This window comes from Vigna unguiculata, chromosome 6 (genome assembly GCF_037176805.1).
Source record: "Vigna unguiculata cultivar grain cowpea cultivar isolate G323 ecotype 2 chromosome 6, ASM3717680v1, whole genome shotgun sequence".
In the NCBI taxonomy this organism is placed as follows: domain Eukaryota; kingdom Viridiplantae; phylum Streptophyta; class Magnoliopsida; order Fabales; family Fabaceae; genus Vigna; species Vigna unguiculata.
Window position 1 is genome coordinate 34016721 of NC_140797.1, and position 25114 is coordinate 34041834.

General features: G+C 28.0%; 1 protein-coding gene, 2 non-coding genes and 1 pseudogene across 3 annotated transcripts; all 4 read right to left on the reverse strand.

The window, feature by feature from the left end:
• Nucleotides 1-4793: 4793 nt before the first annotated feature.
• Nucleotides 4794-6829, reverse strand: LOC114187165 (cytochrome P450 71D9-like). The gene is made up of 2 exons (XM_028075319.2): nt 5889-6829; nt 4794-5547 (listed from the first exon to the last, which is right to left on the reverse strand). Exons 1-2 carry the CDS (start codon nt 6759-6761, stop codon nt 4936-4938), a joined length of 1485 nt encoding a protein of 494 aa, XP_027931120.1. The 5' UTR covers nt 6762-6829; the 3' UTR covers nt 4794-4935.
• A 1142-nt stretch (nt 6830-7971) lies between these two features.
• Nucleotides 7972-12062, reverse strand: LOC114188492 (cytochrome P450 71D9-like; annotated as a pseudogene).
• Nucleotides 12063-21564: 9502 nt separating this feature from the next.
• On the reverse strand, nt 21565-21638 carry TRNAK-CUU (transfer RNA lysine (anticodon CUU)). Its single transcript has one exon. It is a non-coding gene; the product is annotated as a tRNA-Lys (tRNA).
• Nucleotides 21639-21714: 76 nt separating this feature from the next.
• TRNAK-CUU (transfer RNA lysine (anticodon CUU)) lies at nt 21715-21787 on the reverse strand. The gene has a single exon. It is a non-coding gene; the product is annotated as a tRNA-Lys (tRNA).
• Between the last annotated feature and the right edge of the window lie 3327 nt (nt 21788-25114).

A 25114-nucleotide genomic window follows, 5' to 3' on the forward strand; every position in this document is an offset into this window, starting at 1 on the left:
TTTTGTCCCAATTTTCGTCAAGTTTTTTTCAAATAGGTTTTAATTTTCGTCAATTTTATTCAATTGAGTCCTTTTTTGTTAACACCATTTAAATCATTAACGACCATAAACAGTGACAACCACGTGTCACTTCGTGATTTATTTATTTATTTTTTATTTTTTAATTTTTTTTTAATTTTTTTTAAAATGTACACGTGTCAACACAGTAGTGTGTCACGTGTCATTTCGTGGTTTTTTTTAATTTTTTTTTTAAATTTTTATAAATGTCTACGTGTCAACCCAGTAGTGTGTCACGTGTCAAAGTCAATGTTTTATAAGGGAAAAATTAGTCAATTTTAAACAAAAATTGGGACTAAATTGAACAAAAATAACAAATATAAGGACCAAATTGAATATAAAACATTGACTTTGACACATGGCACACTACTGGCTTGACACGCGTACATTTAAAAAAATTTAAAAAAAAATTTAAAAAAAAAAAATTCTAAAAAACCATGAAGACGTGGCACGCTACTGGGTTGTCACATGTACATTTAAAAAAAAATTTAACAAAGGACTCATGGTCGTTAATGATTTAAACGTGATAGTCATTATTCATGGTCGTTAATGATTTAAACGGTATTAGCAAAAAAGGACTCAATTGAACAAAATTGACGAAAATTGAGACATATTTGAACACAAAACCAAAATTAGGACTTATTTGAAAAAACTTGACAAAAATTGGGACCAAAAAAGTATTTAAACCTTATTAATTAGTGGGATGGTATCCAACTGTCTTAATTTGGTATTTGTCTTTAAAAAGATATTAATTGAGTTCTAACTTTCCAAAAAGTGTATCAATTGAGTCAACAAAAACAAAATTTAACGCTATTAACTTTATTCATGATTTTTACTATTAAATTTTAATATAAATTTAAATATTTAATTTTGTAAATGATTTTAGATGTCAATAACCGTGTTAATAATTTTGTTATGAAATGATCTAATTGAGACATCTTTTTAAAAGTTGAGACTCAATTGATACATTTTTAAAAGTACTATCAACAATATTTCAACTACAGTAGGTATCATCCAACTAATTGAACCTAAATATAACTGTTTGAATTGAAGACAAAAAAAGAATAAAAAGGAAATAAAAAAATTGTAATAGATATAATTAATATAATAAAATATTTTTGTATTATATATTTAAAAGATGATTTGTAAAATAATTTGATGTACAAATATTTTTTAAAATATAAATTAGAGTTAAAAAATTGTTATTAAATCTTAATAAATAAAATTTATATTCTAAAATAATATATTAAAATAAATTATTTATAAAATATGAAATCTAAACTAATTAATTTAACATTTTATTTTAATTATTTATTATAATAAGAAAAAAAAAACAAAAACAACACTTATATACTGAATTTCTCCTTAATCAATAAAGATATGTAAGATATGCATATACAGTATTTTTTAAAATTTTTATTTTTCTTATTCTTAGAAGTCATGTTTCTTTTCACTTTTTTTTTCCTAGTAATTGAAACAAATCATTACCTCTAACTCAAATACCATCATATCTTTATAAACACAATATAACAGGTACGAGATAATAAAACAAAAAATTCATTTTTTTTATCGACAAATGTCATCCACCAGGTTAAAATACCTTTTTGTCTCAATTTTCATCAAGTTTTGTCAAATAAGTCCTAATTTTGATGTTGTATTCAAATATGTCTTAATTTTCGTCAATTTTGTTCAATTGAATCCTTTTTTTGCTAACCCTGTTTAAATCATTAACGACCATCAACAGTGACTGTCACGTGTCACCTCGTGGCTTTTTTGAGTTTTTTTTTTAATTTTTGTAAATGTCCACGTGTCAACCCAGTAGCGTGCCACTTATCAAAGTCAATGTTCTATATTCAATTTGGTCCCTATATTTGTTATTTTTGTTCAATTTAGTCCTAATTTTTGCTAACATGAACGAAGTTGGTTCCTCTCCAAATTGAAACCAAATTTAATTTATATCAAAGTTATAATGATGTGAATTTGAATATATGATATAAAAATATTTAATAAAAAATGTGAATTTTAATATAAAAATTAAATTTGGTTTTAAGTTGGAGAGAGACCAAATTGGTTCATGTTAACAAAAATTGGAACTAAATTGAACAAAAATAACAAATATAGGGACCAAATTGAATATAGAACATTGACTTTGACACGTGGCACGCTGTTGGATTGACACGTGGACATTTAAAAAAATTTTAAAAATTTAAAAAATTCAAAAAATCACAAAGTGACACGTGGCAGTCACTTTTCATGGCCGTTAATGATTTAAATGATGTTAACAAAAAATGACTCAATTGAACAAAATTGACGAAAATTAGGACGTATTTGAATACAAAACCAAAATGATGACTTATTTGATAAAATTTGACGAAAATTAGGACTAAAAATGTATTTTAACCCATCTATTGAGGAATTGAATTCATAATTTTTCTCATTTTTTTTTTTACTTTCATCATTGAACTAATTTCATATTTCCATAAAATTCATACTTACTTTACAATTTTCTTTATTAATATATTAGTATAATAATAAATGCAAATATTGGTAATTTTTTATTTAGTGTTTAAACCATATAATCATGAAATTTCTACAAAATTATGAAAATTTGTGGACATTATGAAAATTTCAGTCCAAACCTAACCTAAGGGATTAGGTGAAAAATTCATAGTTCCATATTCAAACATTCATTATTTGCGTTGACACGTGGCTGATGAATGTTTGTAGCTTTGTACTGTAGCGATTGTTTCCATTATAATCTGTTTTTTTCATCTTCATAAACTTTGATTTGGTCGTTAACCAGTACAAACACATAATTATTTTCTGATGTATTGATATGTGACTGAATCATAAAATAGTTGCAATTAGATCAAAATTAATCATATGAACATTGTCACAAGAAAAATATAAGTGACGCATTGTTTTATTATATAACTTTTATATAATTAATATTGTTCAATATAATAAATATAATTCTATTTGAGTTTTATTCAAATCATTTAGCATTATCACGTTGACAAAATAAGTTATGTTTTACTTATGTAATCACATTACTTTTAAACATTATTATTAACCAAAACAATTCCTTAAAATATAAAAAATATTACTATTAGATTCAAATAACTTTTTAAAGACCAATTCTTCTAAAACTCAAAATTGTTGACTCATCATCTATTGAACCATATCTTCATTGTCTTATATTAGAGAAAGACCTCAACAAATGAACATCTTTTTGAATTATTCCCAAACAAATACGACATAAAAGTGTTGAGTTTACGAGGTTTTGTCACTTATTGAAGAATCCCTTCTATCAACAACTTTTAGTTTAAAAAAAAATCCTTAAAAAAGTAAGCAAATATAGTAATATTTTTAGATATACAAAATTATTTGAATTTAAAACTGTAAAAAAATCACATAATTTATACGTAATTAACACATCGTTTTTCTTCACATGTCAACATTTAACAAAATTCGTAAAACTCAAATACCATTATATCCTTTACATTAAGATCTGCTATCTCTTTTAGAATTACATAAGAAAAAAATCACGATATTTAGATTGAGCAATTTGTCATCATACAAAAGTTTAAAATTGGTAATATATTTTGCATGAAAAATATATGTTAGGGTAATTCTATAAATAAGAGATTAAAATGAAACATGTTTTAAAAATTTTAAAAGAACATTTTTTTATCTAAAAACCTAAAAATATTCAATTCATATCCACAATATAATATATATATATATATGGCTTAAATAGTCATTTGGTCCTAGTTTTGGTCAATTTTTTTCACTTTGGTTCTACTTTTGAAATTGTTTTCAATTTGGTTTCATCTTTCGTTAAATGTTTTCAATTAAATCCTTTTTTTTAACTCCGTCTAAATGGTTAACGGAACGGTGACCAGCGTGGTTTTTTTCTGTGACGTGGAGCACTGTTCAGTGACGTGTATGTTAATTTACTGTGTTGACCATTTAATTGTAATTGCAACATTTAGGGTTTAAGGTTAATTGAATTAGGTTTAGGGTTCTGTTCGTGGAATTGGGGATTTGGTGTCGAATTGGGGATTTGTTCATCGATTTGGGGATATCCTTCAATTGCTCCTTTCAGATCAATTTCTGCCATCCAATATTGACGTTGATCTTTGAAGAATCGTTCGCGGAGGGTTGAAGGTGTTCATCGCAGATGTAGATTTTGGTTTAGGGTTTGATTTTTGCTGACTATTGTTTGGGATTAGTGTTAAGGATTACGGTTAATGATTGCGCACCGCTGCAATGTCTCCGCAATCGCAAATTGGGGGTGAGCCTGAAACCCTAGAACCACCATGACATGAATTGCAAGTTCGGTGAATCCAACTATTGCAAGAAGAGGAAGATGCCCCACGAGACATTCCTATTCAGCTGAAGATGGATGGAAGACAACCACATTTCAAAATCACACAAACCCTAACTTTCAATTATAACATCTGGTCTATGCATACAGTGGAAACAGACACGTCACTGAACAACAATCCATGTCACAGAAAAGGACCACGCTAGCCACTGTTCCGTTAACAATTTAGACGGAGTTAAGGAAAAGGAGTTAATTGAAAAAATTTAACGAAAAGTAAGACCAAATTGAAAAAATTTCAAAAGTAGGACCAAAGTAAAAAAAGTTGACCAAAACTATGACCAAATGACTATTTAAGCCTATATATAATTATTGGACACATTTTTGCTCGAAACCAAAAACAAATATCTTGTTTAAACTATAAATATCATTAGTGATCTTCCAACAACCCAATCTTGGTGTCCAAATACATATTTTTCATTATATTTGTTCATAAAACGCTAAGAAAAACATCAAACAGTTTATATAAACTCTCCTTAACCTCAGCTCTTTCAAGGATGGAAAGTGACAGGAATCAGTTGCAAATCATCTTTTCTGCCAACTGATATTCCAAAAGCCTCAGTCATATCCAAATCTTCATTCTTAATTCCATTGGGAACTTCCCAATCAAAATGATACAATAACAATGCAAGAGGAAACTCCACACTGGTCAAGCCAAATGTAAGGCCAGGGCACATTCTTCTTCCAGCACCAAATGGAATATACTCAAAATTATTGCCTTTGTAGTCAACATCACTTCCAATGAACCTCTCAGGATAAAACCTCTCTGCATCAGTCCAATGATTTGGGTCTCTTCCAATGGCCCAAGCATTGATAATCATCTTGCTTTTCATTGGTATGTGATACCCTTTTATCTCACAAGCTTCTCCACACTCTCTTGGAAGTAGAAGTGGACCAGGAGGGTGCAGTCTCAATGTCTCTTTCACAACACATTTCAAATATTTTAGATTCTCCATCTCACTTTCATTAGGGTCTCCTTCTTTACCAAATACCTCTCTTACCTCAGCTTGTACCTTCTTCATCACTCTTGGATCTTTTATTATCTCTGCCATTGCCCATGTTATGGTTTTAGATGATGTCTCACTCCCCCCTCCATAGATATCCTAATTCAAATTCATGATATCATATTATTCATCTCAATTTTACAGGAAACACTTGCAGGAATACTAATATTCTTTGCAATGGAAGAACAAGCAAGAGCATAATCCACCCAAATGTGTAATCACAGTTAGTGTGAAGTAGCAACTTAGTTTTGCTTCTTGTTTGTGCGGACAAATTTTGTAGACAAATTTGTAATCACAGTTTAAAAGCTAACTAACACATTTCAAAACTTATCATCACACAACAGCAATTTAATAAAACTAAGCACATAGGGAAAAGATCAGAATTGTTCATGAGTTTCTACTATGAAAATAACATGGATAGGAGATGTAGATACTCTTACCAAAATCACAGCCTTGATACCATTGTCACTTAAGCCAAACTCCTCCTTCATGAGAACATCTACAAGATCATCCTCCACTAGTTCACCCTGGCCTTGTGCAGCACTTGACTTAGTCTTTCTATGATCATCCACGATGCTCTGCATTATCTGATCAGTTTGTTGATGATACTTCTCAATCTTAGACTTCAACCCTGAGATGTTCTGAAGCCATGCAGCAGAAGGGTACAAATCTCCCAAGTCAAAACCTCCAGCAACCTCTGTGGCTTTCCTTACAGCTGATATGAACTTTTGATGCTCCCTAAACTTGCTTCCAAGGGCTGTCCTTGAAACAATTGTAGATATTGTTGTAAGGATTTCTTTGGTGAGATTGATGGTTGACCCTTCTCTTGAAGCAATGCTTTTTATGAATTTAGTGAGCTCTTCCTCTCTGATTGGCTGGAAAGATTGGACACGTTTGGAGCTTAGCAGCTCCAACGCACAAATCTTCCTTAGCTGTCTCCAATAGTCACCATAAGGAGAGAAAGCAATGCCCATAGAATCATAAGACATTATCTTTGAAGCTAGTATTGGAGGCCTTGATGCAAAGATAAGATCATGGGTTTTTAACACTTCTTTAGCACATTCTGCAGATGAAACCACAATGGTAGAAACCTCTCCAAGCTTCAGATGCATCAAGGGTCCATGTTTTGCTGATAAATCTCTCAGTCTACGATGGGGAAGTGAGCCAACAAGGTTGTGTATGTTCCCTATGATAGGTAGCCTCCATGGCCCTGGTGGCAATTTTGGAGTTGAGGCAGATTTCTTTGTTATTATTTTGTATGCAATAAACATAAAAATGAAAATGGATATGAAGTAGAGGGTTTGAAGATCCATGTGGAAATAAAACTCAGATCAAGGTTTTCATGTGACCTTCTTCGTCCATTATTTGGTATTAGTAATCTCCTGATTGCAATATACTGTGCATTTTGCTGATGTATTTGATTAATGGAAAACCATTGAAAATGGACAAGAATGTTAACACAGCCAACAACTAGAAACAGAGATATATTTCTATATACAAAACAGTGGTTGAATAGTACATCAAGTGACAAACATTTAGTTTTAAGAACTCCTTACTAAAATCATATGGCTTAAAAAATTGCAGAACCTGAGATAACTATTATATTTTAGAGCAATCATTCTCATATATTTTACGAAACTTGGGTTTGACAATAAATAATTAAGAAAATTACACTGAATTCATACTGAATTACACTCAATACCCCTTACCTGACTGATACACATTGCATCAAGAATGAATGTTTTTAATTCCTAAAAGCGCTAAAAATTTTGCTGCAATCCTTAGCAATACTGTATTCATTCTTAATATTTACAAATATGTAGTTTTAATCCCTCTAAACATGTGTAATAAATTAAAACTACTTTACTTTAATCCGTCTAGAAAGAATTTTGTAAAAGGTTTTCTTTTGAAAGATGAAAAACATTAAATTCAAGCATTCATAACCCAAGAAAAATGATATGGTTGAGGGTGTGGATAACACTGAAATCTGAGAAGCAAAATGGGGATACGGCCATGGTATTCAACCAGAGAAGGAAATGCAGAATGTACTTTTTGATGCTCAGAAAATAAATAATGTAATGAATGATGACAATACTGTCAATCCTGTGCCACATATTTTGGGCTTAGAAGGGTAGGATAAGGTTGCTTTGCAGGATTTTGGGACTATTGAGGAACATCAGAGAAAAGAAAGGACTCATAATTGAGATATAATGTGAAAAGGCATGCAATTATAAAACGTTTTTCATTGATTATGATCTTTTTGGAGTTTATTTTTCCATGATACTCTGTGGATCTAACTCGATCTCTATGGTTTTTGGAGTTTATGTTTCTATGGAACTTTTTTCATTGAATCAATTGCTAGTTTTAATTGTAGAAAAAAAAACAGCAGAGACTTGTATATTTATGCACTGAAATTCATATTCAGACACACTTAAATAACATAATAAAGTACCATGCTTCATGACTCTGGAACTACAACTGATCATGAAAAATAATATAAAAACTTAAAGCATCAACTACACACAAAATGACAGATTTTTATTTCACTTATTCAAAGATTAAAACTACTACAATCTCAACATCACGAAGGGTTTGTTGCTTAATGCGAAATTCATGACACAGGCAAAGGAAGATAAGGAAAAGGAACCAAAAACAGATCATCCTTTCTTCTAACTGTGACTTCAAACTCTTCAGTCATGTCCAATTCTTCACTTATCATTCCACTTGGAAGCTTCCAATCAAAGTGATACAGCAACATTGCAAGCGCCAGTTCCATAACTCTGGTTGCAAATGTGCTTCCAGGGCATATCCTTCTTCCACTCCAAAAGGAATGTACTCAAAATTATTTCCTTTGTAGTCAATGGTGCTATCAATGAATCTCTCGGGATAAAACCTCTCTGGTTCAGTCCAATAGTTTGGATCTCTTCCAATTGCCCAAGCATTGACTATGACCTTGGTTTTGGCTGGTATGTTATAGCCATGTATCTCACATGTTTGACCACGTTCTCTTGGAAGCAAAAGAGAACCTGGAGGGTGTAACCTCAAGGTCTCTTTCATAACTAGTTTCAAATATTTGAGTTCATTGAGGGAATTTTCATCTACCCTTCCTTTCATGTTGAATACCTCTCTAACCTCAGCCTATGTTTATTTAAATTTGTGTTTTATATTCAACTTTGCTTAAAATTGTTTTCAAATTTTAAATTTATATTCTTTTTATTGTTATATGAACTAGTTAATTTATGATTTTTTTTTCTATTAACATTATTTTTTATTAACAACTTTAAAACAATTTTAAATAAGGTTTAATGTAAAATATTAATTAAATGAACTTAATTTTGTTAAAAATATTAACTTGAAATATCAATTTTGATAGAAATATTTGTGTACATTTATATAAAAATTAAATTTGATTTCAATTTGGAGAGCGACAAAATTAAGAAAGTGAAAATGACATAAGTGACACATGTCATTGTCACTGTCACATAACTCTGTCACTGTCACGTGACACGATGACAGCTTGACACGTGACAATTTTTTTTTAAATTCAAAAAAATTCAAAAAAAAATTAAAATTAAAAAAAAAATTCAAAAAATTCAAAAAATCGAAGAATTGACACGTGACATCCCATCTAACGTTGTTACTGTATCACTAACGAAAAAGACTACATTAAGATCAAATTTGCAAAATAGGGACCAAATTGAGATGAAAAAAAAAATAGATGGACCAAATTGAGATTTCGCTACGATCAAACATGATTAAACTAAAAAAATTTCATGAAATTATATGAATTTTAATGCAATTAAATATTAATATAATTTTATATTTTTATCATTTTACTTTATTTTATTAATATTTTTTTACAAGAAATTAAAATAAAATCTTAAATATAGTTAAAATAAAATAGTTAATTAAAAAACTAATTTAAAGTTGAAAAACTGGATTAATAATGTTTAGTAATTGATTTAATGTTGCATATTTAGTATAAATCACTAATTTCATGTTATATATTTAAATTATTTAACTTGAGGGGACGAAAGTATAATGTAAATGAAAATTAAAAAAAAATTAACAAATATAATAATTTATAATAAATAATTTTAATAAAAGTAAATATGAATTAAGATATAAAAATGATTAATGATAAAGTAACTAATTTATAAAATAAAACATAATAGGTATGTATTTTGAGAGAACTTAAAAAACAACTTAAGAGCATTGATGGATTATTTTTTATTAAATAAAATATTATAATATTTTAAGAATAAAAAATTTAAAATATATAAGAATTTCTAATAGTTGAATTTCATTCTATATAAAACCATATAAATCTTCTCTCTAGTTTCTACTCAAAAATCTAAAACTAATTGAATGAAGACGTTATTTTTATTTTAAAAAGTGGAGAAAATCTCATTTTTCATGAATATCTCATTGTGTAAATTTAGTTTTGATAGACTTTGTTAGTTCTAAGCAACTTCGAAATGTTTTCTCACTACCTTCTTCCACCTAGCTCACAAGTCACTCATATGTGGTATTACATGTAGCAAAGAACTAGGTGGAGTGTCTTTTATCCTTTTAATTTCAATTTCATAGCTATTACGAGCAAGATCATGTTCATATTGACCCTTGTCGTAATGAGTTTTTTTAGAGATATTAACCAGAAAGATTTAAGACAATAAGCCATGAGTTAAATCTATAGAAGAACTCTAACATTACTTTCAAGATAAAAAATATATTTAACCCATTTTAAAATAATAAATTTATAAATTTTTTCTTTTATATGTTATTCAATTTTTTCATTTCTATAACTCAAGATTACATTTAGATTTTAACACTTTATCATAGTTGGCTTTTGACTTTTCTGCAAAACATAACATCCTTTTTCATTGACTCTTTAAATCCTCTAACCTAAAACTCGACACTTATCATTCAAGGAAAATAAAAACATATCATATTATTAAAGGGAAATGATACTATTATTTTAGTGTTTTTAGCACAACCTTCATTTCTTTTGGTTTTTAGAGACGAAAAGAGGTAGAATACAGAGAAACCCTGTTACTACTTAGCAGAACACCACTAACACGTTACACCTTAACTACTTCAAAGTTTACAAAACCTTTTTGGTTTGGTTAAGATTAAGAATTAGTAAACAAAAATAATTAAAATGAAAATGAAAAAGACACGGAGCTCTTTACTAAAATTATTCTACTGTAGCGGCCATGTCATTTTCTGTTAGCCAATCAATTATATGCTTCCTAATGGTGTGATAAGAAAAGTGTATTTGTAAAAACGTTTTGTACTAGTCAGAGATAAGAAATGAATTCTAAAGTAAGATAGTTTATATATATAATAGAATACCATGCTTCATCACTCTAGCAATTACTACTGATCATGAAAAATAATATAAAAAGCATCTACTTAAACGCAAAATGACAGATTCTTATCTTCAGTTATTAAAAGATTAAAACTACTACGATAGCATCAAAGTGCACCATCTCAACATCATCAAGGGTTTGTTGCTTAATGTGAAATTCATGAGACAGGCAAAGGAAGATAAGGAACAGCAACCAAGAACATATCATGCTTTCTTCTAACTGTGACTCCAAACTGTTCAGTCATGTCCAATTCTTCTCTTATCATTCCACTTGGAAGCTTCCAATCAAAGTGATACAGCAACATTGCAAGGGCCAGTTCCACAACTCTGGATGCAAACGTGCTTCCTGGGCATATCCTTCTTCCAGCTCCAAAAGGAATGTACTCGAAATTATTTCCTTTGTAGTCAAAGGTGCTATCGATGAATCTGCTGCTTCCCTTTGGTAATCTTTGGCCTTAGACTTTGCATCTTTATGATCATTGATGATGTTTTCCATTATCTGGTCAACTTCTTGATGTAACCTCTCAAGCTTGCGCCTCATGCCAGTGACATGTTGCAGCCAAATAGCAGAAGGAAAAAAATCTCCAATGTCAAAACCTCCAGCAACTTTGATTAATTTTGTAGCCACTGATATAAAGTTTTGTTGGTCTTTGCATTTCTTGCCAAAGACAGACCTTGAAGCAATTGTATAAATTGATGAAATAATGGCTTTAGTGAGGTTGATGGGGGATCCTTTCTGTGCATCTACCCATTTGACAAGATTGAAGAGCTCCTCTTCTCTGATTGGCTGGTATGAGTTAACACGTTTTAGGCTTAAAAGCTCCAACATGCAAATTTTTCTTAGTTGCCTCCAATATCTTCCATAAGGAGCAAAAGCTATGTCTGTGTAGTTGTAACTGAGTACATCCATAGATACGACTTTAGGTCTTGTGGCAAAGTTAATATCATGGGTTTTCATCACTTCCTTAGCACACTCAGGAGATGAAATTACAATGGTTGAAACCTCTCCAAGTTGAAGATGCATCAAGGGTCCATATTTTAAGGCCAAGTCTCTTAATTTTCTATGGGGTTGAGAACATAGCAGATTGTGTATATTTCCTATAATAGGTAGTTTTCTAGGTCCATGGGGCATGTTACATGGTGTTTCCTCAGCTTTCTTGTTTGTGTTTCCTTTTTTTCTCACTATAAGGGTTAGGAAGACAAAGAAGATAAGAGCTGAAAAGTAGAGGACTAGTTCAGCCATGGAAGAGAAGCAAATTTCCAATGTCAATCTGATCGTTCTAGTGTCTGTTTATATACACATTATTCATCATTTTACCTACTATTGATGTTAAATTTTCCTTTTGTTCTATAGTGATCTTATAGGTTTCTCCTGTATTGGGAATTTTGTATAGGATTTTATTTATACTTTCATAAAATTTTAAAATTTCAAATTTTTAAACTATTTATCGAATAAAATTAAATTACAATCTTAAAATTTAATATCCAAATCCAGTGAAAGTTATTACAGCAATTTAATCAACATTAATATTTTGAAGCTATTTAAACAGTTACATATTAATCGTAGTGATTCACTAAATAAAGGATGTGAATGAAAAAACATTACAAATAAAAAAGAGAAGGAGAATGCTAACCAGTATCCTAAGGACACTCATTAAGGAATAATAAATGTGTTTTATTATCATCATTTTTACATTGAAAGCTGAAATAATTAAATACATTAATTAAAATAGTATAAATGCACATAATAAATTTTTTAAAAACAAAAATATCCTTTTAATTTTTTAGACAATAACTTACTGTTACAAAACAAGGATTTTAGAATTTTTAAGGTTTTTACTAAAAAGAAAAAAATATTTAATTAAGTCTCACTTTAATTGTTCTTTTTTTTTGTTGTAACATTTTTAGATATTTAACACTAAATTTTTTTGTTGATTTTTCTGTTAATTTATACTTTTTTATGTTGTTTTTTTTTTAATTTTTAGATATTTAACACTATTTTTTCTGTTAATTTAAAATTTCTTATATTTAATTATATTTAATTTTTAACAACATTAAAATATAGTTATTTTATTATTTAATTAATTTTTAACTTTTATTTTTGAATATTAAATAAAATATTAGAAACACACGTACAAGATTTATAAGTATTTTTGTTTTTAAAAAAAATAAAATTGTATTAATGATTATTAGATCAAATTTTATTTAATTTTACATTTACCTATATATTTTTATAGAATTCAATATATATTATGTATATATTTTTATAGAATTCAATATATATTAATTATCCTTAGATCTAACAATACTCAAAAAGAAAACGTAAGTTTGTAAATTTTAAACTTTAATTTTGATTCCACCCAACTTTTAGATACTATGGATTTTTTTTATTAGGTTTGTGCCCCTATAATCAAAGCGATGGCCAAATCTCTTAATTTACTGTGTGCGGGTCTCAATCCCATCACAGATTATTCTTGTGTAGGTATTTGGTATATTATGTTTGGTGGTAGATTTGTTCTCTATTAAAGTGTCTACAGCTTTAAATTTCAAAACCGATTAATTAAACTGGCCATTATAAAAATATATGTGTCCGCTAATAATTATATATATACTACAGGTATTTTAATATTTGTTTATAAATAGGTCAGGTGTGAGTGTCATATTAATGATATTCACAAATATTTGTTACTTGAAAAAAATAAAAATAAAAATTTAATTTTTATTTTTATTTTATTAAATTAAATTAAATTATATTATAATTTACTATATATTTTATTAGGTTAAATTTAATTTAATTTATATTTTATATTTTGTTATAATTTTATTTAGATTTTATTATAAAATATTTCTTTTAGATATTTGTGGGTATCCACGGACATTCGTTGTTTTGTCTTAAGAATTTTGTGGGTATCTCTTAAGCGGATATCTGACAGGTAACGAGTGGATTTTTTTTTGTTGCAAGCCGAGTAACGGATAGGCACTAGCTGGCCCTACCAGACCCAACCCGTTGTCATCCCTAACTTTAATCATCTTATCTTATTAGTTTAATTTTGAGATGTTATTATGTAAAATATCTTGCAAGATAGTTCTTGTATAATAATTATAAGCTTAAATACTTTTTTAGTCTTAATTTTTGTCACGTTTATTCAATTTAGTCATTTTCTGTGTGAAATCATAATTTTTATCAATTATTGTGAATTTGATCATTTTTACTAACGACGTTTAAATAGTTAACGCGTGTTAACAATGCATATCACATGTTAGGTCATGGTTTGTTTTTTTTTTTATTTTTTATTTTTTTTAATTTCTTTAATTTAAAAAAAAATTATCCATATGTCAAGTCAATAATATGTTACATTTCAATGTCAATATCATGTGTTAGTTCGTAGTTGTGTCATTTCTTTTTGTTCACCTTAGTCTTTATATTTGTTTTTGTTCAATTCAGTTTTCATTTTTGTTCAAACGAAACAATTATGTCCCTTCCAACTTGAGAACAAAATTAATTTTTACATAAATGTTATACTAATATTTTTATTAAAATTGACATTTTTTATTAATTACTTCTGAAATTTAATTATAAATTATTAAATTTAATTATAAATTGAATATAGTTCTTATAATCAATTATTAAATAGAATATAATAATTATAATATTATTATTAGAATATAGTTATTCAATATTTTTTTCGAATAATTATATTTATAAAATATTTATAAAATTTTTAAATGTGAATTTTTGGAATATTAGTATATTTAAAATATAATTATTAGAAGAAAATATTTAATAACTATATTCTAATAATAATATTATAATAATTATATTCTATTTAATAATTGAATATAAGATCTATATTCAATTTATAATTAAATTTAATAATTTATAATTAAATTTAAGAAGTAATTAATAAAAAAATGTCAATTTTAATAAAAAATATTAGTATAACATTTATATAAAAATTCATTCTCAATTTGGAAGGGATAAAATTGCTCAACTTTAACAAAATATTAGGACTGAATTGAAAAAACAAATAACGAATATAAAGACTAAATCGAACAAAAGAGAATGACACAACCAACACATGACAAGATGCTGACTTGACACATGGACAATTCTTTTTAAATTAAAAAAAATCACAAACTGACATGTGACATACATTAACTATTTAAACGTGGTTAACATAAAAGACTAAATTGACTAAAATCGGAACCTAATTAAATGCGCAAAAAAAAAAAAGGTCAAATTAAACAAAGACCATGAAAATAAAGACCAAAAGAGTATTTAAACCTATATAATATGTAACAATCACCCATAATTAGATGACCATGGAAAACAATTATATTGTCAATATTTTCAACTAAAATATTGTTTAGTATGTTTAATTTTAATATGTTTATTTAAAATTTTATTATAATATCGAAAAACAAAATATCCAACTTATTATATATAATAATTTTATAGTGACTTTAAATTAGAGATCAATCCATAAAAAAATAACATTTTGTTTATGAATTTTGAAGTGAAGATAACACAAGTTAATAATTCTTAATATAAAAATTTACTAAAAAAAATTCTTCATTACAACCAATGTTGTTGATAAAAAAATTATTAGTCATTATAACCAATTTAGATACTAATTTACAAAAATAAAAAATTATTCGTTACTATACTAATCACTAAATTGGTAGTCAATTATAATTTTTTACTCACAATAGCGACTATTTTAGTCAAACCAATAATTTTTTATTTGTAAGTTGATATCTAAATTGGTCACTATAGTGATTAAAATGTTTTTATCACTAAAATTGGTTATTATTTGAGATTTTTCTTATATGATTAATAGCAACGTAATCTATTGTATTTGAACTAAATTGTTATTTTATTGGTTTATTTTGATTTACTATAAATATACGATTTTATTATGTATTAGATAATTGAAAATAAATTTCGTTAAACTTTTAAAAGCATACAATAGGTGGAAAATTTAATTATATGCTAACTAATTCATAAGTTAGTAACATTGTAAAAAAGAAAAAACTTTATATATATATATATATATAGAAAATTTTAATTTTTTTTTAAATTATTAATATAGTATATTTAAAAATTAATGGAAATTAAATTTTGTGTCTTTTTATTTTTTTAAAGCACAATATTTATTGTTAATAAATAATAAAATATAAAATTAAATATAATAAAAAATAAAAATATTTAGGTGTAATTATTTTTTTTTGTCTCTGGTTTCATCCAAAAATGTCAAATTGCAATTAAAAAATTATGAGTAAATTGAGACTAAAAAATTTTGAGGACCAACTTAATATTTTTAGGAAATAGGAACCAAACAAGTAACTAAACCAAATATCTATTAATATATTTTTTATTTTCTTTCTTATTATCTCTTTAGTTTTTTACAAAATTATACTCGTCCCTTATGTTTCCTTTTTGTTGTTGAAGAAAAAAAAAAGAAGGTAGATAGAAACTCATTATTTTTACTCTCATTTGTCATTTGTTTTCTTTTTAAAAAAAATGTAACTCTATCTTATCTCACTTGATAATGAAATATTAATTTAATAGTTATTAATATTATTTTTTATTATATATTTTTTCATAATCGATTTTTAATTATGATTTTATTATAATATATTTTCTTCTAATAATTATCTCTTTTACTTTTTTTACTTTTTTATTAGATTATTATAAATTATTTTTTAATATTATTAAAAAAAGTATATCGATGAATTTGTACGGATCAGACGATCCAACATATAATGATTATTGATAAGAAAATCTACAAATGAACTCGTTGGAGGATTCAACGTTTGAACTGATCATACAATTCATTGGTTGTTTTTATGCATTTTTCAAAAAGTGTATTAGTTGTTTTAATTATTCTTATTTTTTATGATTGACAATTTCTATGATGAATGAAAATCAATGAAGCGCAATTATCTAAATATTTCTTATAATAAAAAATAAATCAAAAATATTTTGTAAACAAATCATGTTTCTTGAAACGAGAAAATTTTAACTATTAATGCTCTATCTGTTTGTCTTAAAGTGTTTCAGTTTGTATCATGCGAAAATAGTCTAACACTAACAAAAAATTGTAAGTAAGGAAATATGAACCATTGGATTAAAATAATCTAAGATTCATATTGGATGTCACAAACACACATGGATTTATAATATACCAAATATATATTATATTAAAATCGACCTAATTACTGATAATTTAAATAAATAATAAAATTAATATTTTTTTTGGCCAATGCCAAGTTAAATAACTATTAATATTAAAAATAAATAAAATGAATGTCAACTAACAGACACTAATACTATTTAGGTTAAAATATCTTTTTGTTTCCAATTTTCGTCAAATTTGATCAAATAAGTCCTAATTTTGGTTTTGTGTTCAAATAGTTTCTAATTTTTGTCAATTTTGTTTAATTTGGTCATTTTTTTTGTTAACACCGTTTAAATTACTAACATGTCACTTTGTGATTTTTTTAATTTTTTAATTTTTTTAATTTTTTAATTTTTTAATTTTTTAATTTTTTTTAAATGTCCACGTGTCAAAGTCAATGTTCTAAATTCAATTTGGTCCCTATATTTGTTATTTTTTTTTAATTTAGTCCCAATTTTGTCTCTATCTAAAATGTGACCAAATTTAATTTTTATATCAAAGTTATAATTATGTGAATTTTAATATATTATATAAAAATATTTAATAAAAAATGTGAATTTTAATATAAAAATTAAATTTGGTTTCAATTTGGAGAGAGACTAAATTGGTTCATGTTAACAAAAATTGAGACTAAATTGAACAAAAATAACAAATATAGGGACCAAATTGAATATAGAACATTAATTTTGGAACGTGGCACGCTGTTGGGTTGACACGTGAGCATTTAAAAAAAGTTCAAAAAATAAAAATAAAAATTCAAAAAAACCACAAAGTGACACGTGTCAGTCAATGTTCATGGCCATTAATGATTTAAACGGTGTTAGCAAAAATGGACCCAATTGGACAAAATTGACGAAAATTGAGACATATTTGAACACAAAACCAAAATTATAATTTATTTGACAAAATTTGATGAAAATTGAAACTAAAAAAAGTATTTTAACCTATTATTTATTTTTGACATTTATGAAGGTTGAAATCAAATACTATTATGACAATAACACAAATACTTTTATTTACTAAAAGAATTTAAAAATGGTTAATGTTGACTTAAATTTGACTAAGTGGACGATATTAGTGTCCAATCCTAAGTAGATTCTATTATAATGACTTACCGTAGGTTAATTATAGTTAGCGTAAACTTAACTAACATATATGTTTTATATATTATAAAATTAAATTTAAAAACAACTTTAAGCTTTTGTACTTTTCCTTTTAGAAAATTATTCTTATGCATTGCATTAGAGTGACTTAGTCAACTCTAATAACACTGCATTTGCGCATATACTATCACTTGGAAGCTAATATATAGTTTTCTTGCAATGTGTTACTAATTTTTATGATTTTAGTTAGAGTGAACAAGAAGTATAAAAAAGAAAATAACAAAAAGGAAAAAGTATGAATATGAAAAGTATAAAGTGTTAAGACACATCTATGTTGAATAACTTCTTGTTACAAAGTTTAATGGAAATTGACTTGTTACAGAGTTTAATGGAAATTGAATGTATATTGAAAGTCTATTAAATCTGTTTAGTAATATTCATGTCAATTTTTATACATGTAACTCTTACAGTACTCTTAAAAAAATCTAAGAAATTATACCGTACAAGGAAAAAAAGGTATATGAAGAAATACAATAATTTCATAAGTCAATTCAAAAGGAAAACTAGTGCTGTAATAATGAAAAGACAAATAACATATTGAGGGTACCGAATTTAGAATTCTTAGGGTACTAATTTTGTTTATTTTTAAATGTATTTTTCAGAATGACAATGAAGAGAATAATGTATTAGTTTTGTGTTTTGTAGGTGGTTATAATTGGTTAATTTGTAGATGAAAGGTTATTCAACCACATCAACATTCTAAGTTTCATCATGACTATTTGAAGGAAAATTAGTATTTGACTCATCCATTATATCTTATTAACCACTCCAAGTTTACTAAATTCTAAGACAAACATAATATATAATTCAGTACAAAAAACACAAACAACCGGCAGCAACACAAACTACAAAACAAATGTGTACTCAAACAACAATACAAACAACAATTAAAGCAACCCAACAACATAAATGTGTACTAAGAACAACAACACAAACAACAATTACGAAAACCCAACATCAAACAACTTGATTACAACAATTAATTACAACAATTTACTACACAAACAACAACAAATAGACCAACAATTGCCTCCAAAGAAGTTAATTACAACATAAACTATCAACAACAATTATAACAACAACAATTAGTCCAATTAGTCTAACAACAGCTATCAACAACAATTCGTCCAACAACAACACCTTCAACTCCAATTGAGGGAAATTGAAATTAGGGATAGGGAATTTACAAATTAGAGCAAGAAATCACAAATTAGGGCTGTAAATGGTGAATTAGGAATGAACTTGTTCGTGGTGGTCGCCCTTTGTCAGAATCGTCGTTGTCCGACGTGGTGTGGTGGCTTTGCATTGTCGTTGCATTGTCATCATGGTGTCATGGCTCTGCGTTCGCTATCAGGCTGTGGTGGTTGCATTGCCTTCATCACCATTGGGGTATCACGTTGGACGAAGGAGAAAGACACGAGAATGTTGTGTTGTTCACAAAAGTGTGGTGGCTTTGTGTTGTTCTTTTTGTTTTGGATGCCTCGCACTCACTTCACTCACTGTCGAGTTGGCGGGTCGGGCTGTTGTGAGTTGGCGAGTTGCATTCTCTACCTTGACCTTTTTTTTTGGCAACTTGCGAGCTGGCCTTCCGGGCCTGGCCCTTTTTGCCTTCCCTAACTCTCACTCAGATGGAGTGAATCAAAGCTTAAACATGGAAGATTCTTCCATCTTTGTTCTTAAAATGGATGGTGATTACACTTTGAATTTTACAACTCAAAAGGTAATTTCTACACGTGTTAAGTTACTTGAGTGGATATGAGGTATCACTTTTCACCTTGTTGTTATTATGAGATATGATACAACTAATGGTCAACATGTTAGAAAGACATGTGTTGCTAGGATGTGAAAGAGATTGAAAGTATAGGAAATATAAGTTTAATCTTCAACCTAGTATAACTGGGACAAGGAAATGTGATTGTCCCTTTAAATTGATAGGTAAACTAGTATCCATGCAGATGGTTAGGTATTAAAGGTGATATGTGGGTGTCATAATCATGATTTATTTAAAGAACTGAGCCAATATCGTGATGATTATGCCAGATTATTAGGAAGCTATGACCAAGTGGAAGAACTAAGGAATTCCTTGCTAGTGGATTCCCAGTCAAAGGTATTTTCCATTACATCCTAAACACTACTTAGTATAACTTTAGCATTTAATTTTTATAACCATTTGCGTAATTATGTTTAGGGTAGCATGGAGAAATGGATGACTATACCTGACATGAGATATGTTATTGCCAATAGATATAATGTCATATTAGTGTGTTTGTTATTAGTAAAAAGTATAACAATATTTCCACTATGTTGTACACCACTTGCTGATATAAGGCAACATTGAATAATCGATACAGGACATGTTAATAGTTCACATGTTGTCTAGGTCAGATCTGTATGCAAACGTGTTACTCGAGGTCAAATCACATCATAGCTACTCAACCCTTCATTCCTTTCCATCTCAAGAAAGTGCTCATATATCCCATTTTATATATGAATGAAAGTTTATTTCATTAACAAATTTTAAAGGAAATTCAAAATGAAGGACAATGTATACTTGTAAAAAAGTCAGATATGCAACTAATTGCTTTGTATATGCAAAGCATGCGTCCCTAGTTGCTCTTACATGTGTGCCTGTGTAGCAACTCCTTATGCATATCCCCCACATGTCCTGAGATTTCTGAACAACAATAGGTATGACACACTAATGTAAATGGCGCACTCCTAGTGCCATTGTTCATAACAATCTTGATACAAATCTCTCAACCAAGTTGATCGCACATGGGCCCCTACATTGCCTAAGTTCATATGTGGCCTTTGTCCTATCAACCTCTAACAACTCAATTAGTAGCGCCAAAGCACCAACAGTATCCAGAGACACATTTGGACAAAATAGTCCCATTATAGGTAGATGAAGAAACAAGGTGAAATTCAGTAAAACCAAATTGGATTTTAAAAGTCGGTGTTACCGCATCCTGTCGAATAACCCAAAACACAATCAATCATAAAAACAAATAAGTTACCGTATAAATTGAAGATGAAATGGCATGAACAAAAGGGCTGGAGGAAGTGACAAACAGCTCGTGGTAGATGAAAGAAAGTGATTGAAGGGTGGTAGTGACTAGGAGGTGAGTGTCGTGAATGCCTTGGAGGTGAGGATGAAAGAAAAAAAAAATAGAAAGCTCAAATGGGGGTGAGGAGGAGGTGAGAACGAGATTGAAAGAAAGTGTGAGAGAAAGGTTGTGTTGTGCGACAACTTGGAGACATCAAATAAGGTAAAAGCCATAGTCAGATTTAATCAAAACACATGTAGAGTTAAACAGTAAAAGATTAAAAGGGTAACAAGGAAAATATGAAAAAGTTGGGGGTGCAGGAAGAAATTCCCAAATTAAAAACATAATCTCAACGCCCATCGTGGGGCTCGGAACCCACGACCACAAGGTTAAGAGCCTTGCGCTCTACCAACTGAGCTAGACGAGCTTTTACTAATTTTTTAATTAGTTCCAAAAAGTTGGGGGTGCAGGAAGAAATTCCCAAATTAAAAACATAATCTCAACGCCCACCGTGGGGCTCGAACCCACGACCACAAGGTTAAGAGCCTTGCGCTCTACCAACTGAGCTAGACGGGCTTTTGCTATTCTTTTAATTAGTTCCAAAATAGGATTCACTAGTATTAATCAACCTTTCAATATGCTAAATTGGTTTTAGGTAATAAATGAAATATGATTATTAGAAAATAATAAATCTCTTTTTCTAATATTTTACACAATTATATTACAATCATGATGACTACTTCAGTTAAATTATAATATATGAATTGATAATGCATAAAAGTAATTCTTTATTAATCTAGAGTTAAGATAAAACAAATTGAATCAAACCATATAAATTTTAAACACATCATTCAAACAATAACAAACTTCAACGAAAATACTAGCCTCCCTTTGTCATAGTATAAATGTTATGTGATCTGAATAAGTACTCACTAAAGAGGTATCATATGGATCTCCGAGATATATAACTCCTTCTTGGTGGTCCTCTTGCACTTCTTCAACATCTTGCAGCTCGTCAACAAGGGGATGGTACTCCACATGTTGGTGTTCACCAACAAAATCCACCCTGTTGCAACATCATCATCACCTTCATCTCATGGGCTTTTCTCCGAGCACACACAATGGACCTTCTTCTCTCACCCTATTGAGAGCTTTCTCCTTGAATTGTACAATCACTGCGAGTTCTTGCCATATCTAAAAAAAACTTATAACTTCAAATATACCAACAAAAAAATAAAATAAAAAATTAAAATAAAAAATAAAAAATAAACGTGAATAAACCGAATTACGAAATCTGGTATAATCGTATCTTGAAATCTGATAAAACCAAAACTAATTTCAAAAGATGGTGTTACCGCATCCTGTACTGAAAACCGGGAATACCAGATTCTAAAAACTAGGAGTACCAGATTCTAAAAACTGAGAATATCAGATTCTAAAAGCCAAGAATGCCTAAACGGATGTCGAAAATTAGTGACTAAAAATGTGAAACCCGATGACTCTTCTTCATGTTTTTCATGTCTTTCTAGAAACACATAATTGCTAAAGAATAACCCAAAACACAATCAATCACCAAAATAAACTAGTTACCTTGTAAATTGAAGATGAAATGGCATTGAAGAGCTCCAACCAAAAACTAACAACAAAGGGGCTGGAGGAAGTGACAAGCAGCTTGTGGCGGAAGAAAGTGATTGAAGGGGGTGGTGACCAGGAGTTGAGTGACGTTAGCGCCTTGGAGGTGAGGACAAGAAAAGAGAAAAATAGAAAGCTCAAATGGAGTGAGGACCTGAGAACGAGATTGAAAGAAATTGAGAGAGAGGTTGTATTTAGGGATGGCAATGGATGGGGGCGGGACGAGTTTCACAATCTCATACCCATTCCCATAAAAAAAAATTATCCCCATCCTCATACCTAAACCCAACGGGTATCAAACTTTTGTCTCATCCTCATTTCCACCGTGTAAGAGATATACTTGTACCCATACCCAGTTTTCTTACTGTTTCAATGTTTCAATATTAATTAATTAATTTTTATAAAATAATATAAAATTACAGTAAAGGAAACATAATATTATCAAATATTCAATATTAAGTGGAGGGTTGTTTCTTAGATATCAAATATTTAGAATAAAATTATAATTGTATACATTTCAAATTAGAATACCAAATAAAATTTTATGAGAACCAAAACATTTATTAAATTTTCAAATATTAATGAAACCTAGTTGATAAAATTTAAAAATATTTTTTAAAAAATATAAAAGGAAAACAAATATTAAAATTAAAATATATTTTAAATTTTTGTTTACTTTAATTTTTTAAATTCTAATGAAATCTCTTTTTTATACAATGATAAAAGTTATAACACATCACTTAATCAAAATCATGCAAAGAATAAAGATTAAACTAATAATAATAAAATTTTAACATAAATATTGTATCTTTTGAACTTTAATATATGTTGGATGATGATAAAATAAAAATTCATAACAATTATATTAAATTTTTATATTATAGTAAATAAAATTTATTTATACAATTATATTAACAAAATTACACTTTGATAGTGAGTTAGAAAAAAAATAGTTATATAAAATATATTAAAATAGTATTCTATATGATAGAAATAAACAACAAATAAAAATATTTAAAAAGTTTCAAATATGTGTATTAAAAGTAATTTGGAAGATTATTGAATGAAGTTGCACATAGAAAAACAAATATAATTATTAGTATGATAAGACGAAAAATACCTTGGAGATCTAAGAAAACTTTTCAAATATCAACATAGTCAATGGTTGAGAAATTTGTTTTAGGAAACCAAAAAGGTTCTTCAAATGAAACAAAAATTAATAATAATAGAGTAAACAAGATGAATTTTTTACATTACATAGGAAAAAAGTTATTGAAATGAAACAAAAACTAATAATAATAGAGTAAAGAAGATAAATTTTTTATATTACATAATAAATGAAAGATTTATGCTACTAAACACTTGAATTGAGAGTGTTAAACATTTTCATGTGTAAGGAAAATATATAATAAATAAAAATATTATAAAAGAATAAAAATATTCAAATGTAAGACATAAAAAATATTTAATTAACATACATCAATTGAACAAATGTTATGATAAGATGAAAAATATATTGGATATACGAATGAATTTCATAAAAAACAAAAAATTAGAAGAATTAAAAAAAAAGTGTGTAGTGATATATATATATATATATATATATATATATATATATATAAGATTACTAAATTGATTATGAATAATTTAATAATTTAATCAGAGACGGGGATATGGTGGGGACGGGTATTATGATAGGTATGGAGACGGAAACAGATCAGATATATACATCTCCATACCCATCCTCGTATCCAATTTAAAAAGTCGAGGATTCCCCATACTCAATCAATGTCGAGTTTATTTGTCATCTCTAATTATATTATACGGTAGGTTGGAGACATCAAATACGGTAAAAACCATGGTCAAAGATTCAGTCAAAATAGAGTCAAACAGTAAAAGATTAAGAAGGTAATAGGGGAAATATGAAAAAGTTGGGGGTGCAGAAAAAAAAAATGGGAGTGCAGGAAAAAGTCCCTAATTTCTAATGTTGGTCTTATCTTACTTTTGTATGTTAAAATAGACAATTATTCAACATTCTTAACTACGTTTGTTGTTACCTAGTCATCATCTTGGTTTCTCCTATATTGGGATTTTTAAATTTTACAAAGAAAGGATTTAACCTTAGTTTGGTACAATTGGAGTTGGTTTCGTTTAGTTCAATGAAGTCATTATCTTTGAACCGAAGAGTAGTGCAACTTGGTGGTTCCTTGAATCATTTAATTTTATTGGCTTTTATATGCACACAAAAAATCTGTTGGGAACAAACACATT